This window comes from Cynoglossus semilaevis, chromosome 15, assembly GCF_000523025.1.
Source record: "Cynoglossus semilaevis isolate Cse_v1.0 chromosome 15, Cse_v1.0, whole genome shotgun sequence".
NCBI classification, from domain to species: Eukaryota; Metazoa; Chordata; class Actinopteri; order Pleuronectiformes; family Cynoglossidae; genus Cynoglossus; species Cynoglossus semilaevis.
Window position 1 is genome coordinate 18,071,147 of NC_024321.1, and position 17,461 is coordinate 18,088,607.

The 17,461-nt window shown below is 42.8% G+C and overlaps 1 protein-coding gene across 1 annotated transcript in view; it reads left to right on the forward strand.

Annotated features, from left to right (window-relative positions):
• Positions 1–17,461, forward strand: part of tenm1 (teneurin transmembrane protein 1) — a gene marked incomplete at its 5' end in the record, with an annotated part of 89,066 nt that overhangs the window by 20,534 nt on the left and 51,071 nt on the right. The window contains 5 exons of the mRNA XM_025063370.1: positions 3,239–3,465; positions 3,645–3,674; positions 3,766–3,912; positions 7,489–7,733; positions 13,338–13,623. Of these exons, the coding sequence (XP_024919138.1) occupies positions 3,239–3,465; positions 3,645–3,674; positions 3,766–3,912; positions 7,489–7,733; positions 13,338–13,623 (935 nt within the window). The remainder of the gene's footprint in view (positions 1–3,238; positions 3,466–3,644; positions 3,675–3,765; positions 3,913–7,488; positions 7,734–13,337; positions 13,624–17,461) is intronic.

The window sequence follows — 17,461 nt, forward strand, 5'->3', positions numbered from 1 at the left end:
ATGAGATTTTCCTTCATGACTCGCTGACATCCCACCCACCGCCCCCGCACCGGCGTTCAGTCGACTGTGCCTCTGACACGGTGATACACTGGCTCATGCCAACACCCTTTTTCTCTGGCTAAATAAAGAAAAAGGTGAAAGTGGAAAAAAAAAAAAACCCTTTCATTCTGCTGTAACGGTGTTACTGCAGACGGTCAACCCAAGACCTTCTGTTATTTACTGCCTAACCTTTACTGTACACAAAACACCAGCTCCAAAAATATATATATATATATATATATATAGTGCAGGAGATAAAAGTCTTCTGCTGGTGATCTGACTCCCGTTCCTGCTAAGATTTTATTAAAAAGCTGTCAGAGCTGAAAAATGTTTGTTTTAAAATCGTTGAGCTCCGTCGTCTTCAATAACAACAGCTTCACGCCAAGAAAAAGAATACCTACGGTTAACGTCCCGTCTGGTTTACAGGATATCGGGCTGAAATGTCCACGTTACAGAAGCTGAAAGTTGTGAACGTGTACGGACGAGTCGACAGGTCGAGCTTAAAAACACCGACTTCGTACGTTGGCTTTTTTGCACCAGAGGGCGCTAACGACCGGGCAGGTCGGCATGTGTAGACAAAAACTTTATTTTTTTAGATAAATTGTTGAATCGGCCTTTGGTCGAGGATAAGAATGTGAACAGGAGAGAACTTTAGTCAGAGAGTCTTTTTAAGGGGTTTGTTTTGTTAATGCGCTACCTAGCATGATACGGCGATAGCAGCAGAGTAAACACACTGTTCTCAATTTATATACATAGATAAATAGGGCCAATGCCATACAAATAATGAGAGTCAAATAAAAGGCAGTACAACTATTATGCAGACGTCCAAGGTTGTGTGTAAAGTGTCCAACCCCGTCTGAGATGAAAGTCCACTTTCATCTCCGTGCGTTAGTTAGCCTTTAATTACTTCATCAACAATGAGCCGCGGTGTATTTTTTTTGTGCTCCCAAACCCTCGTAAGTGCTCGAACGTTTTTGTGTCACAGGTTTTAAAAGGATTTTCCAGATCGAAGTAAATGTAAAAAAAAATAATTTAAATCAGAGACAAACGTCCTTTACTTCACTGTAACTGTTTTCTCCTAGTGTTCAGACAGGAGAGAAAAAAAAAAAGTCTGAAAATGTAATTTACCACATTCGCAAGGTATGAGAAAGTACTTTAAAATGTTCCGTAAAGGTGCTGGAAAGTAATTTAGTTTGACCCGAGGAAGGTGTTTGAACCGGCGTGACATTCAGTTTGACCTCCGTGGACGTTCAGGTGACCTCCCCCACAAGACAAAAAACAAAAACAGCAGTTCTCAACAGATCTGGACACAGTGCTGATCTAAGCTCTGCTGGACAAGTTTAGCACGTGTACTGCTGCTGCTCCTGTATTACAGTACCGCGTAGCCAACTCTGAAACACCGTCCTTGCTCCAGAACCACCAGAAATCCTCGCTCCGCAGCCAAACTCAGTGCCAGTTTGACAAGGTCTTCGTTACGCTCCGGCCGGTGATTTAAGCTGCGGCCGCCATGAGCCGTCTTCTCAAGTGCATGCGTTCCATATTACATTGATATATCCAATGATAGTGATGGAGCGTGGCTGAATGACTCAGATATGAGAGGCCTCCCTTTCTACCTGCTGGGCTTTTAATCAAAAGGAGCGAACGATCCAAGGTCTGGTTGAAGCATAGCTGAGCTAATGTTATTCTAATAGAGAGCTGAAAAACTCTAAATTTCATCCACTTTTTTTTCACTCCCTGCCTCTGCATGCTGTGTATATTTAAATTGAAATGACTTTTTCCACAGCAACCAGATAAGTAGTCTCTCTGAGCCTGGAGCACTCCGCTCTCCTCCACTCGCGGATGAGGTTTCGCTTCTGTAGAAAAAAAAAATGGAGGATGTTAGACGGTTAGCCGTGTAGCGACCAGGAAATAGACAGAAAAGACTTTTTAGTGTGAGGATGTAGCAGGCGGTGAAGGAGGCACAGAAGAGAGGATTCTGACAAAGACGAAGAGGTGGAATAAAAAATAAAGGGTTTCGAAGGAACGGAAAAGGAGGTTTCATATCCAGACACACGAGTTAAACAGTTAACGTAATGTGGATCTGGATCTGTGTTCATATCCAGACACACGAGTTAAACAGTTACTGACTTAGTAAGTGTGACTTAATCTAATTGAATAAGTCAGCAACTTAGTAACGTTTAAGACGGCGTGACTAAGTCAGAGTGACTTGATCTATGTGATTTAGAGAGACTTAGCTGGAGAACCGGGATATGGGTGACTAAATCAGCAACTTAGTAAAAGTGACTAAATCTAATTAACTAAGTCAGCAACTTAGGCACTAAGACTTAGTCTCAGTGTCTAAGATGGCGTGACTAAGTCAGCGACTTGATCTATGTGTTAGAGTGACTTAGTTGGAGAAACTGGATCTGTGTGACTTAGCTGGAGTGACTAAGTCAGCGACTTAGTAAAAGTGACTTATTCTGACTTTTCAAGTCAGTGACTTAGTCACTTAAAACGCTTGTCTCAGTGTCTAAGACAGCACGACTAATTCAGAGTGACTTGATCGATGTGACTAAGTCAGAGTGACTTGATCCAATCAACTAAGACAGTGACTTAGTAAGAGTGACTTTGTCTCCATGTCTAAGTCTGGTTGACTAAGTCAGAGGGACTTAGTCAATGACAAAAGTCATTGACAAGTCCTTTGTGCACACTGATGTGACGTTAGCCAGAACACCTGCTAATGTGACGATGCTAAATGACGTGTTTTTCACGTCAGTCCTATTAACAAGGATAGACTCGTTCTGGTCTGGTGTTGAAAGAGGGAGGGAGATACAGAGATGGGGGGTGAGAGCTCTGACAGAGATGAAGATGGAGCGCTGAAGTAAAAGAAAGGGTATTAACACGCTCACCAAATCTGATCAACATGGCAAGAAAGAAAAATGGAGCAGAATCGCAGTCCCTGTGGTTTAAATATGCAGCGCAAATACCAATCATTTGGCTCTTATAATGAGGCTCTTCCTCCTCTCCTCTTCTGGGAGCTCAGCTATTAGAGGTGTGAAGATAGTCTATTGTGTAAAAGTAATTTTTTTTCTTCTTTTCCTCAGTCTCTGAGGTTATCTTCTTCAATCGCTCGTCCGTTTCTTTAAACTAAAGCCAGTGGTTCGGCCTCGGTCAGACCCACATCCTGTCCCTCACTGTCCCACCTGCCGGATTTTTAACTTCTGTTCACCTCTCTTCCTCTCACCCCAACCGCTCCGACAGAGTTGTGCCCCGTGCCATGTGGCAGCCACGGCGTTTGCTCCGAGGGTCAGTGCCAGTGTGAGGAGGGCTGGGTTGGCGCCGCGTGCGACCAGAGAGCGTGCCATCCTCGCTGTGAAGAACACGGCCACTGCCACGACGGGACCTGCATCTGCCAGCCTGGCTGGGAGGGACAGCACTGTAACATGGGTAATCTGCCGCCGCCGCCTCAGCGCACACACACACACACACACGTTTAACTGTTGTTTCCTTTGTTTCCATCAATTTGGGACACGGAGGAAATTTGTCCTTTGTTGCAGTGATCTTTGGTTTACAACCCAGTCTTTGTGTCTCCCCCCCTCTCCCCTCTCTCTCTCTCTCCCCCACAGTGACTCATGACTTGGACATTGTGGTGAAAGGTAATTCATCCTCATTCATGACTTTAATTCAACACTGTCTTTTCTTAAACCAAATCCAAAATGTGAACGTATCTGGGACGCTCTCCTGCAGACGGCTGTCCAGGGCTGTGCAGCGGGCACGGACGCTGCACCCTGGAGCAGAGCGGCTGGCGCTGTGTTTGCCAGGCTGGATGGAGTGGGCCTGGATGCAACGTTGTCATGGAAACTGACTGCAGTGATGGAACAGACAACGACGGAGGTGACATTCTAACGTCATCCATCATTTTCTCCCTCTTACCTCCATCACTTATGTCTTTCTGGCAGCTGCTTCATTCCAGTCGGTGACTTCTCCTCCTGTGTCACCTGACTAAACATCTGCCTGAAAGTCTCTCTCTCTCTCTCTCGCCCCTCGGTGCAGTTGAGTCTTGATTAGACCACTGTATTAGATCCCAGCTGTTATTATTTTATTTGAAGCAGTATAGAAACAGAAGGAGAGAGTCGTCTGTAATTTAATATTTTTGCGTTGATTTGTTGGGTTTTTTTTTTTGTACCTGCGATAAAAGATAAAAAGGTATTTTTCAAAAGTTTAAAAATAGCCAAATCCCAATGAACAAGTTCCTACGACACCGGTGATGAGGTGCATATTGACACTTGGGTTTTTGTCGGCGCCGTTTTCTCTCCTCAGGTGTAAAAAGAAAGGAAGAAAAAAAAAAAAAAAAGGGACCATTTTTCAGGAGCAGCGACTCATTACAGTCATTTTCTCTCATTTTCAGTATCATGTACAGCTCTGCTGCAGAACCTGAGCCGTGTCAGGGCACGGTGACGTATGGCTCTGCCTTCAACTGTCACTATTTATGTTGAAACCTCATTAAAGAGCCATTATGGGCACGTCTGTTGGGCTAGTGCTGCAATCCATCACTCCTTTAAAACAAAGCGCTAAAGTGTTTGTACGCTAGAACTGATATATATTTTCACATGTGCCGTTCCACGCTGGAGTGAATCCGCAGGAGTTCTGAAGAGCGGGACTAATATTATTATATATACTGTTATTATAACAGTGTAGTGTATGATATTAACAGTTCCAGCTCTGCCTCAAACACTGCACAAACCTGGTGAGGTCTGAATGGAGGCTCCTGCAAAAACAACCGTTGTTAGCTGTTCATCGCAGCTAACAAACAAAAGGAGTCGTGTCTTATCTAAAGTAACAGAAAGAACTAAATTAACTGGAGAGACTCTGTTCTATTTAAGTCACATGTGCAGGTCGTGTGTTTGTGTTAACACTAAACACCTGGTTCTGTGTTTGACTGTGACCCAGACTGAAGCCAACATCCTGTAGAGTTCTGGATCGAACTCCACCCTGGAAGAGTGAACTGTAGGAAGATTAGATCTGGAAGAACGGCCAAAGTGGATTTAGTTTTGGTTTTTATCCCACAGTTACTGCTGGACAGAGATTGTAATGTTGTCAACTTTATTGGATTGACATTTATTTGCAGATCGTGGTTCTTTCTAAACTCCAACAATTGTAACCGGTCTACAGTCCTGAACCATCCATCTGACTGTAGTGTCAGTCGTACTGTAGACTGACTGACTGTCCTGATCTCAGTCCGGCTGCTCTGACACAAACCAGGGCCGCCAACCTCAGGTTGAGCCTCAAGAAACTGCTGGGAGTTGATGATGGGGATTTTAAGATCCAGGAGATTCAGTGAAATGAAAACCTTTTTAATATGATAAATTTCACAAATTAATGCAACGATTGCCATAACTTAAAGTATAAAAAAGTAACCAGTATTACTTCTAATACTTAAATACTTCTGTATTTTAACAGAGGTTTTTATTTGCTCTGCTGTAATATGTTTTTTCCAGAACCGGCTCTTCCTTCATTGTTTTTTTTTTTTTTTTAATGATGTGGAACCAGTTGTAGACGTTCAGCTGGTGAGTGGGTGAATAAAACACGGGCGCAGAAACGGTGTAACATCGTAACACACGGCAGAGCGGAGTAACAGTAGGTGTACGTGGTATTATAATGAAATATGAATATTGATGAACTTCTTTGGGTGTTAGCGCTGTGGGTAATAAACCCTTCCACTTAGGTGTGATTACGCTTTGAAAACAACAGGAGCACGAACTCGCACCACGACCACAGAACAATTATCTGTGGATTCTTCCCTCCTTTCTCTGCATACATTTTCAAATACCTTCATTTTCTGGCGTGCGATTCATGCATTCGTCTCAATAGAGGGATATTTCATAAGCTTTTATGGCATTCAGTCTTAGCAGACTCTTTGTTTGTGGGGACAGGCAGCGATGGAAAGATAATGTCACAAATAGGCACGGGATAATAGGAGTCTGAAAAGAACGGGACTGATTTATTCAGCTGAGAGAGAGAGAGAGAGAGAGAGAGAGAGGTACATGTAGCGTTCTCTGCCGTGGACGACACAAAATTGCGTTCTCACGGGTTCCCTCTCCGCGTTGCTGTTTAACAGCCGATGCTGCCTAATAAGTTTTAAACGTCTGACTTTATTGACGACAGTACGAGGAATCCAAGTGCTTTCTCGTTAAAGTGGGCCGTCTTTCGGAGACGGACCATTGTTCTGCCCTGTCTCTGTAGGTGGACGTTATAATAGAATTCTGTTGGCCTTTAGTGATTTCCTCTGTGGTCAGATGCATTTAAATGTCAGCGGCGTTTCCTGCCTTTTCAGGAACAGGCCTGGAATAGGAATCACAAATGCCAACCCCCGGCTCCTGGTGCATTCCATCTCGGCCTCCGTCCGTGACGTATTGTTTACAGATTAGAGATTTTACCGGCATTAGGCTCAGTACGTTTTACATTCGAGTCGTCAAATACTGATGCCAGAAGTGTTGAGTCAGTCATGACCAGATCCATGATCAAACATCAGATAAAACAACACCACAAACTAAACTAGGAAGGAGTGTTCGACGCCAGGTTTTTTCAGTGAGTACCAGTAGAGTACTTAAAGTACACTTTTGATGTATTCATGTCTCAATAACATTGAACATTTCAAACATCCCAGATAGTTTTGAACGAAGGTCTCTTATCCAGAAAGAGAGGCAGAACGATCACTCTACGATAGAGAGCTGTGGCTCGACTCTTGACTCTGCTGTGCAGCGACACTACTTTAAGTAACACGTTCTCGCTTCACAACTAACGCCCCTCAAGCAAGGGTTTCAATCCCGTATTAGCTCATTTGGGCGCAAAGCGATTAAAACGAATCCGGGTTTCGTCTCGCACACTCATTGCCCGCCTCCTGTGGCCGATTAGTCCGACCGAGGCGCTCAGTCTGGTCGGTTGATGAGGTAAAACACTCACTCACTCAATCAATCAATCAATCAATCAATACCAGAGCTGCTACAGCCACAACTCCTAAACCACTGAACTCCTCATTAACTCTTCCCCGATTTCTCTCTCTCCCTCTCTCTCTCTCTCTCTCTCTCTGATCGCCTTTTTACCCCCGCCCCCCACCTTGAGTATGGTGGCTGGCATCAGTGGTCTGTTAACGAGTATCCATACTTTGAATTAGGGCCGGCATCGGACTGTTACCGATACCTTGTATCAGTAATCGCCGATCCCTAACACTATGGACTGCATCGTACGACTTCTCCGATATACGATATCGCTAACCTGAAGTATTGACAGATACTAATAAAAAGTGTCTCGTTCCGTTGTATAACTAGGTCTGTCCTAGTTCCTCCAGAAGTGGAACTCTTCCGTGCCTGAGTCTCGTCATAGCGAGGTTTGCGGGAAAACTAGACTACAGGCAGGCCAGTGAGGTACAAGCAACTCTTGGATAACCTTTGAACCTTATCTGGATTTCAGACGGCCTGATGGACTGCGTGGACCCCGACTGCTGCGAGCAGATCAGCTGCAGCTCAGACCCACTGTGCCACGGCTCTGCCGACCCCTTGGCGCTGCTGCAGCAGAGCCCCTCCAGCCCCAGCCCACCCTCCTCGGCCGTCAGCACACACACGCAGAGCTTCTACCGCCGCATACGCTTCCTTCTTGGCAAGGCAGCGACACACACTCTCCCCGGAGACGTGCCCTTCGACACCAGGTACGTTTACGTCTGAGTGTGTGAACCTCATTCTTATATATTTGTTTTCCAAACGTCTGTCCTTTGGTTGCCCTCCCGCCTTCGACAATAAAGTGAGTGATTTGTGTGAATGCATTCCAACATGGTACTGTTCAATGTTTGACCATTCGTGGCGTGTTTGAAAAAGGCCTTTTTACAATGTCCTCAAACCAAACGATTCCCAGCGGGCAGTCGCTCACGTGCCAGTTTACGGCCGTGCAATATCAGTGTCACCGCTGCAGAATATTTGTTTGCTTCATATTAATGCTTAATGCCTTTTTTTTTTCCCCAGTTACACAACTCGTAAAAGTGTCACCATAAATTTTTCAGTAGCCACTCACAGTCCTCTAACAAAGGAAATACATCCTTGCTGCCAAGATGACCCAGAAATCTTGGTGAGAGAAACAAGAAATGAAGCCCAGACGAAAAGTGCAATTTTTTTTTCTCCCTTTACAAATTCACATGTGGAGAAAACAAATAAATTAATTATGAGGCCATTTTTAGAGCAACAATCAATAGCAGCTTCCAGGGGTAGAGTAACAGAGTACACACAGCTGCCAGAGGTACCTGTACTCCAGCCGCCGCCTCAGTAAAAGGCAGCGTCTGTAAACAACCAAACCGTGCACATCCGTATGCGCGACACACGTGTCTTTCACATTTTCACATCGACTTGCCCGGGCTTAGCCATTAATCCAGTTCTGAGCACTATGTTTGACAATGCACCTGCGAAATTGAGATGGATATTTTAAAATGGCAGTGTTGTGACTGATGGTTGAAAGGCTGTGTGGAAAACAACAGCTTTTTCTGCTGCAGGTACCAGGGCCAGTTGAATGTAAACAGGATGCAGAAGTATTGTTTGTGTAATGACAGGTTGTTGAGAGGTGTTACTGTTGTTGAGCCCATATTTATGGTCTGCGTGTCGTGGCAATCATTGGCAAATTTCTTTGTGCTGAAGAAAATAATTTTTTTCGAAGCGGAGTGAATGCTGCTGCTCTGGTGGCTGCACAAGGTTGTTTGGCTTTTACAGTGCAACGAGCCATTGTCTTCAAACAAAGAACTGCGTTTTCCTTCATTGTAAACTTGTCATTTCGTACAAGCCAGGTCATTGTTATGTATGAGATCAGAAGCCAAAGACAGGAAGTGTGTCCAAAAACACAGAGCGTTGTCCTGTGAGAGTTATTTTCAGCCTCAGGAACAAGGTGGGATTACAGGAATGGAATTCACCTTCACGTTGACCACTGCTGTATTTTAGTTTGTGGTGAGTCAACATGTTTTGATTTTATTTTTTCCATTCTCCCACCCAGGATGTAAGAAGTCGTTTGATTGGCTCGCTAACTGTATCTTCAGAGTAAATGTCACTTTTCCAGGTTCAACAGAATCTGCTGAAGAACATCGGCCCGATAACAAAAAAAAACAAACATTTGACTAAAGTCGGAGATACAGATCAAGTGTTCTGTCTGTTATGCTGCCCAAACTCAAAAGTCGATTCTTTTCCATCAATACTGCCTGAGTTTCTCAGTTAACCTGTGTTAAATGTTCGAATGTGTTTGGAAGAAATCAATTCAGGAACTTTTTCCACGGTGGCGCTGCTCCCCTTCGGCTTCGTGGAATGAACTTAATCTGTTCTGCCTCTTGTGCGACGGCTAAATGAGCTGTAATTATAATCCACTGGTCCACTGGTCTGGACAGGCCTTTGTGTGTTTAGGGGATAAGACACCTGCATAATCCACAATAATATTGTCAAGTCCTCTGTTTGTCACTGTGTTACAACTGAACGCAGAGGAAAATAAGAAACATCCAGGTTTATGTTGTTCTACTGCAAATCTAATGTTCAGGATTTAACCCTCTTTCCTACTGGGACACTGGGAAAATAATGACTTGACTCTGAGAGTGCTGTTCTTTCTCCAACAAATATTTTTGGAAAGAAAAAAAACAAAACAAAAAACAACACTGTCGTCACAATAAACCTTGACGTCGTTAAATTTTAGGTAATGAGGTTCCTCGACTTACGTTTGAGTTCTTTCGTAAGTCGGAATACACGTACTTAGTTACATAAGTAACTAAGTCACGTACCTGCGCTAACACAGTGGTAACATAATCGGGGACATCAACAAACATTAGTAGAGTCTGACATATGTTTGGGAGCCATATTGAAGGGCAAAACGTTCCCAAAAAAAACAAATCTGCTTCCGCACCTAGCGGTTTTCCACTGAGTATTTCAGTGAAGTATCGGGGCTGGTACACGTACTGGTGTCGTTACCAGTCCGTCCACAGAGACGGGTGTTAAATATCTATAAGTTTGGTTGATCTGACTTCCTGTTCTCTGACTGTTTGTGTGACTGGTTTTCCCTCTTTCTTAATCTAGAAATGATGAAATGGAAAAAAAAAACACATTCATTGTTGCTCTCTTTCATTTTTAAGAGGGTCGGTCAAATAAACCCCCCCCCTCCCAGGGTTTCAGTCTGAACTCTTCTGTTTCCATCAGAGAAAAACTTCTCTGTAGAACTCAGTTTTCGACAGCAGGTCAAAACCTCGATGCTTTGTTTGGACGGAGGACTTTGTCACAGCGACCGCAGTGACTCAAACGCAGAGAAATGTTCAAACTGTCTTTATAAAAGCAAAAAAAAAAAAAAAAAAACTAAACACACAAAGCACAAGTACCAACACAGCAGGCTACTTCAGGTCAAACAAAGGAAAGAAAAAAAAACCTCCAACAGAAACAACAATGTGTCTGGTTCACACAAACAAAAGAGACAAAATGGCAGCTGAGCACAAGGTGAGGGCTTTATATAAGTGAGGGAAAGGGGGCGGGGCTAACCAAACACAGGTGCAGATGGTTGGCCGATCACCACAGTCATTCACATGAATGCCTGTGTGTAATTAACATCGTTAACACTCAAACTGAAGACAATTACAAACAGAAAAACACACTGGGATTTGAACTTAGATCCGTCCGTAGATTATGAATTAAATGTCTGTATTGTTGACGCTGACGCTTCATGTCAGAGCGCGTGTCGTTACTGATGTTGAGGGAGGATGGCGTCACAGAGCCAGGCTCCTCCGTCTCCCCCCCCCTTCCTCCCCCCTCGGCTCCCGATCTTCACTCTGATCAGGTTCGCCGTCTCAGCTAATGCACAAACTGCAAACCTGTTCACCGTCAGGCTGAAGTAACTGCACACTTCTCAGCAGCTAATCTTTGTTTCTCTGAGATGTGGAGAGAAAAAAAAAAAAGAAAAGAAACTCTTGACTCCTGCCTCTGGATTCTCGACGTTGGTTCCACATGTTGAAAAGATAAAGATGAACATACATTTTTTTATTTTTTTAGTTGTTGTTTGGATTCATATAACTGGATTTTTTTAACTTATTAATAAAAAATAAAAAATAATAATAATAATTTGAACTTTATTGATCTCACACCAGGGAATTCTTATGTTAACATTTATATTATATATAATTTAATACATCCTACATATATTTATATTATATAACAGTAGGCAGCAAGTGTGTGTGGACCTCCTTTGGGAATCAAACTCATGACTCACTGCTCACAAAGCAGGTGTTCGAACCACTACACTATAGAACCACAACAGCTAGATCCTACAGTATACATAATTTACAGTGTGAGTCTGTAAAAAAAAAAAAAACAACACAGGTCGCCATGGGAGAAGTAGCAGTGGTGTGTACGAAAAAGTATCCCAAAGTAAAAATATTAATATATTACCACACTACAGAGAGGGGGCAGCAGAACCTAGATCTGAATTTTAACTACTCCTAGTCTTGTAGTAGTACTGTACTTTTGAAGTATTTCTCTCTTTTAGTTCTATTAGAAAAAACACGCGGTTCTAAATATGGATTTATTTTCCAGTAAACCAAATGAACACAGTTTTTGCAGTAGTACTGCACGTTCTAAGTACTGCACTTCACACGAGAACAGAGGGTACAAATCTCCGCAGCGGCGTTTTAATACGTCTGAGCGAGAGATTTTCCACGGACGGTAATTCCCCCCACGACAGGAAAACATCGACTTCCTGCTTTGTATTTCATTTTCCTAAAGTCCCACAAACCTTTGGTTCCAAATCAATGGTCCGTACCAGTGAAGTACTAGTGAAGTACCAGTGAAGTACCAGCGAAGTGTGTGTGTTTGTAACAGCTCAACATCAACCTGAGCTCACGGACGTTTGCATGAGGCAAATCTGAGCTCAGCTCAGAAATAAAATAGAAAAGCAAAATGTAAAACAGGCGTGTCGTCCCGGTGCCGCCTCGACGCGGAGGCAAATGATGTGTTTGAAAGTCAGGTGCTGAGGTCAGTCTGTCGGCTGCAGGTTTACCCCTGCTCTGGGCCTGGGGTTGGTTGGTTTGTTTTTTTCCCCACAGAGTCTCAGACCTGACGTTGTTAGAGTTCCAACTGAAATTCTTCTGCAGACAAAGATATTTTCCCTCGTCGTGAGAGAGAGAGAGAGAGAGAGAGAGAGAGAGAGAATGTCATTTCAGATGATTTTCCATGGTGACAGGAAACAGAGCAGACTTTTATTTGTTCATGTTATTAATTTCAAAAGGTGAGGGGGGCGGGGGGGGATTCAGGGTCTCGGTTTGAGGAGGGTTGGAATGAACGGATCGTTAAAAGGAGGGAACATTTTATCCTCATGACAAATAACAGCCGCGATGACCGAGCGAATAAATGGAACCAACGGAACGACGTGTTCACGCTGGGCTCAGCCACGAGCTCCGTGTTCACCTGAACTCCTAATAAATGGACTTAACAATTTCACAAAAATGTCTAATTCTCCTCAAGGACTCCGTGTTTCTGTCTGGGATGAGTTCGGCTCAGTACTTGAAGTACTTGAAGTACTTGGAGGTGGAAATCTACCACTCTGGCTGCCCAGTTCTCTGGGTCGAAATAGAAGATAAATAAGATTAAAATGAGTTTCACAGAATCATAAATTTGTCGCTTGATTACAATTTGGTGAAACATTGCAAAATAATATTTTTTTAAAAGTCAATGTTAATAAGAAGAATTTCTCACTTTTTTAACTTGAAACACAAATACATAAATACAAACTTAATAACAAATATATGAAGTGTCAAGTTCAACAGTTTGATTCTTGTTTAAAGAAAAAAAAGGAAGTAAGGTAGAAAATATCAATATTATTGACCAAAATATGGCAGATGAAATGTATGTTTTTCACTGCACTGTCATTATGAACATTGACCAAAACGAACAAATAAAAAGTGTTGATGTTTTCTCCGAACATTGACCAAAACGAACAAATAAAAGGTGTTGATGTTTTTTTTTACGAACAAATAAAAAGTGTTGATGTTTTTTTTAAATTGTCTCTCTGTACGGCAGTGTTTCCCAAACCTTTTAAAAGTCACAAACCTTCGCCAACATGATAAGAGACGACCTAAAAAAAAAAATCTCTTGTGACCCCCCTGAGGGTCGCGACCCAGTCTTTGGGAAACAGTGCTGTATTTTTCTCCACGCCCCCCAGTTTCCTCCCACACCATGAATGTGATTTCTACAGAACTCACACTCAGTGTTGTGTTAAAGTTAGAGAAAAAAAAAAAAAAAACCTCATATATTTTTCACTCTCCCCAGGCGGTACAAGAAGAAGTTTCAATTCCAGGAGGCTTCGTGAAGCTGAACTACGCCAGTACACGCGCCGCGGGCTACCTCTCCGTGCTGCGAGTCCTCCTCACACCTCCGTCCCCGTCGTCCCCCGTCTCCCCACTGGGGGGTCTATCCAAAGTGCACGTCCGCGCCTCGGTCCAGGGACGGCTGTACCAGCGCTGGTACCCCGCGGAGCCGGGCCTGGTCCACAGGCTGGTGTGGAACAAGACGGACGTTTACGGCCAGGAGGTCTGGGGTCTAACTCATGCCACAGGTATGTCGTGGGTTCAAGTCCAAGAGTTTCAGAGTTTTCAGCCATTTTAAAAAAACTGAAATCAGAGCAGATTTGAACCAAACTCAGATGTTTGTTAGAATTAATGAAACTTATTTTCATCTTTTCTCAAAACTAAAAAAGAACCTATTAAAGGAGCGTGAATTCAATCTTTGGAGGAGACAAAGAAGCAGTTTTTTATTTTATATTTTATTTTAATTCTATCTCCTTTTCTCCAGTTTATATTTTACTGCCTCAGTTTCATTTCTTTTTTCTTTTTTTTTTTCTATTTTTACCTCTTTTATTTTGCTGTGTTTGTGTTCGTTCTGTCCTTGGTGTCACTCAGCAGATTTTCCTACGTTTGTATCTTTTATCTTCATCATCATCAAACGACACTTGAGTCAGATTTTTTATTCATTTATGCACTTTTTTTGTTAGAAATAGAGTGGTTTTTCTCCCAAGGTTTTTTCCCCCGGCCACTAAAAAAAAAAAAAACCTGACGGGCCAGATGTGGCCCAGGCACCTTCAGTTTGACACACATGCCGAGTCCTGTCTGTGCTTTAATTCAGTGTTGGAGCGCACTGTGGAAGAACACACACACTACTGCATATATATATATATATATATATAAAAAACCCCTCCACTCATAGCTCTGCCTTAAGCGTATGCACAGACTTATGTTTACAAAGCCGAATCTGTCAGAACTGTCGAGGCGTTCTCCCCGCCGCAGCAGATGCTATTCCTACTGTAAGCCGCTCCACGGTATATTTGTAAAGCCACGCACGCTTGCCTCTCACTTCGACAACTTAAGACGTCTCCGCTGTCAGTCCCCGAGGCCTCGTAAAGGTGGTTCAGAATCTTACGGGGAACTTTACAGCGTCCTTTTGAATCTCCTGCCGTGAAGTCAGCGTTGAACACAGAAAGACAGAAAGAAAATCGGGAACAGCAGGACCGAGGTGTCGCGGCTCACAGTCCGATATTCAGATGTTTTGGATTCAACCTCTTTAACTCAGGGGTGTTAGAAAATATCAATACACTGAAATATTGGGATCAACCTCCTGCTCCATCTTTTTCTTTTCTTTCTTTTCTCTAGTGATTCCAAATGTAGATGTTCCTTGTCATGTAAACTGGAGGAACAAATGGAGGCAGGAGCCAATCAGAGCTGCGTTCATCTTTGCCATGGAAACCAAATTGAGATTTGATCAACAACAACAGATTAGTCATTTGTTTTAACAGGAAATTATTCAGATTAAAGTCAAAGGAGAAAAATAAATTCAAAATGTATTGGACTCAAATAAATTCGATTTGTTGACAAAACAAAATTAAAAAAATTAATTAAAATTAAAAAAAAAGAAACAGTTCTCTTGACTAAATCGGTACCAGTTCAACAGCAGCTCTACTGTAGCAGGAGGGTTTTTTTCTTCTTCCACTACAACAGGAGAGGATTTTTACACAAATTGCATCTCTTCCTCCTCGGCCGCCGACAGATCGGTTCCCTCATGTTTTTCAGCTTCTAAAGATGCGTTTGCTCCTCGGCTTAAATGGCCCTGGTTTTGTGTTTACGCTGTTCTTTCTGAAGCACCTTATTTCCTGCTGATCTGCCTCCCCCGTCTCTCTCTCTCCCCCCCGTTGGGTTCCTGTTCTTTTCCTCAATCCTCCTCCTCCTCTTCTTTCTTTCTGCCCTTGTTTATTTAACGGTTGTTTTTGGGGTTTTTTTTTTAACGCTCCACCACTCTCCTCCTCTGCCCCTCCTTCTTTTCCTTTTTTTTTCCGGATGCTTCCACTTTATTCTGGTTCTCAGCGTTTTGTTGTCACACTGACACAGGAACAGGAACGTGTGTGTGTGTGTGTGTGCTGTACCCGTGTCCACATACTCCATGTGTTGAAGGGGAGATCACGCTCTGTTTGCCGGGGTGAACACGTTGCCCGAGGCTTCAGGAAAAAAAAAAAATGGGAATGAAAGCTTTCACCTGTGAGATATGGAGTGTGCAATAACGCTGTACACACACACACACACACACACACACACGTGTCCTTCCTGTAATAAAGCTCCAGTAATTTTCAGTCTTGAAGGAGTTCATAAAAAAAAAAAAAACTTTCTCTCTTTTGACGCTGGAAAAATTTTGTTCTTAATATGAAGCTGTTTTTTTTTTTTTTTTTTTTTTTTAAAAATAAAAATTGACTCTCGACAACCGTAGCTGCACTTTCATTGTTGAGTGATTGGTTTCCAGGTCATGAAGCCTGTGGTGAACTCAGCTGGAGATGAACAGATGTCGTTAATGAAAAAGTGTTGACGTGAATTCACCAAGTGTCGTTTCAGTTTCAGAATAAGACGTTTGATCACCAAGGTTTGGGTTTTCAGGATTTGTGACCTGAAATTTTCACAACCTACAGATTGTAATTTGTCTATGGCAGGGGTGAGCAAACTGTTGGCTCACGGTCCAAAGTGAGGTCCAGTGTTTGACTGACGGTCCGGTTCAGTATCGGTTTGAGGTCGAATACTGGGTGAAATAATTAAAGAAAAAAAAAACGCAAAATTTTTCAACGATAATTTGGCACGTTAGATGTGTGCTGCCATCTAGTGGAATCAACAGAAATTACAGTCGATTAGTTGTGATGCATGAAACAGAAGCACTGACATCAGAATTCATCAGACTTCGTACCGATGTTCGGTGGGACGGATTGGAAAGTCCAGCGTGCTGTGTCTGGCCCGCGGGCCTTAGTTTGCTCAGGCGACTGCTGATTGGCTTGAACTCTTCATGAAGGGTTAGTGAGCAGTCGATGAATGAAAACTCAGGCTGAATGAAATCCAGCGCGGTGGCTCGTCCGTCCTTCAGGGTGAGCAGGGATTAACACAGGTATAATAGAAACAAATGAGCCTTTTCACTGCACCGTCGGGATCGGTTCTGGACCGGGAACTTTTGTTCACACTCAACACTGTAATCTTTCTCCTCCTTCTTAGAAGACACAGCGTTCCAAATTACCCATGATTCTCTCTCTCTCTCTCTCTCTCTCTCTCTCTCTCTGCTCCTCACGGTGGAGGGAGGTCACCTGACTTTGTTCCGTCCTCTGTGAGAACTTTTTTTTTTTTTTCCCATGATGCCTGATGAGTTCAGTCAGTGGTGGCGCCGACGTTTCCTGTACGGCCTCGTTGTTAGATTTGTCACGCTGTTCCACTCCTGTCGGCCACCAGAAGGCTCTGGGTTCGATTCCCCTGAACCTCCAAAATCCCAAATCCATTTTCTTCAGTCAAAGATGTGAACTCAGATTTATCCAAATGTTGAAAAATTCAATTAAGTTATTTATTCATTTAATCTTTAATTATTTTCGGTTGTCGTCGTTAATTTAAATAAAAGAATATTTTATCAACGTGTTTTCAGTTTCCAACAAGTACTTAATGATTCATTTATTTACACACACACACACTCTTACAGTACACATTAATGCATAATAAACATGTAAATAAATAAATACTGCAACTCATTAAGTACTCGTTATAAATTCCGCCTCAGGCCGTGATTTCACTTATTTATTTTCTTTATTTCGAGCAGGTAGCAGCAGAGCATGAAGACACACAAGTATCTTTGGTTGAAAACATTTACTTTACATCGACAAATGTTTTATATTCAGATTTTGGTAAAAAGTGTCTGAATATAGAAAAAAAAAATAATTGAAAAACTGAAGATGTTCTGAGCTGAAAACTTCACCACCTCCATTACACACACACACACACACACCTTCTCTCATCTGTCACAGCACTCAGTAGAACGCGGTGTGAGAGTGACGGAGAGTTGGTTGGTTTGTTTGTTTGTTTGTTTGTTTGTTTTCTCTTCACAGGTTC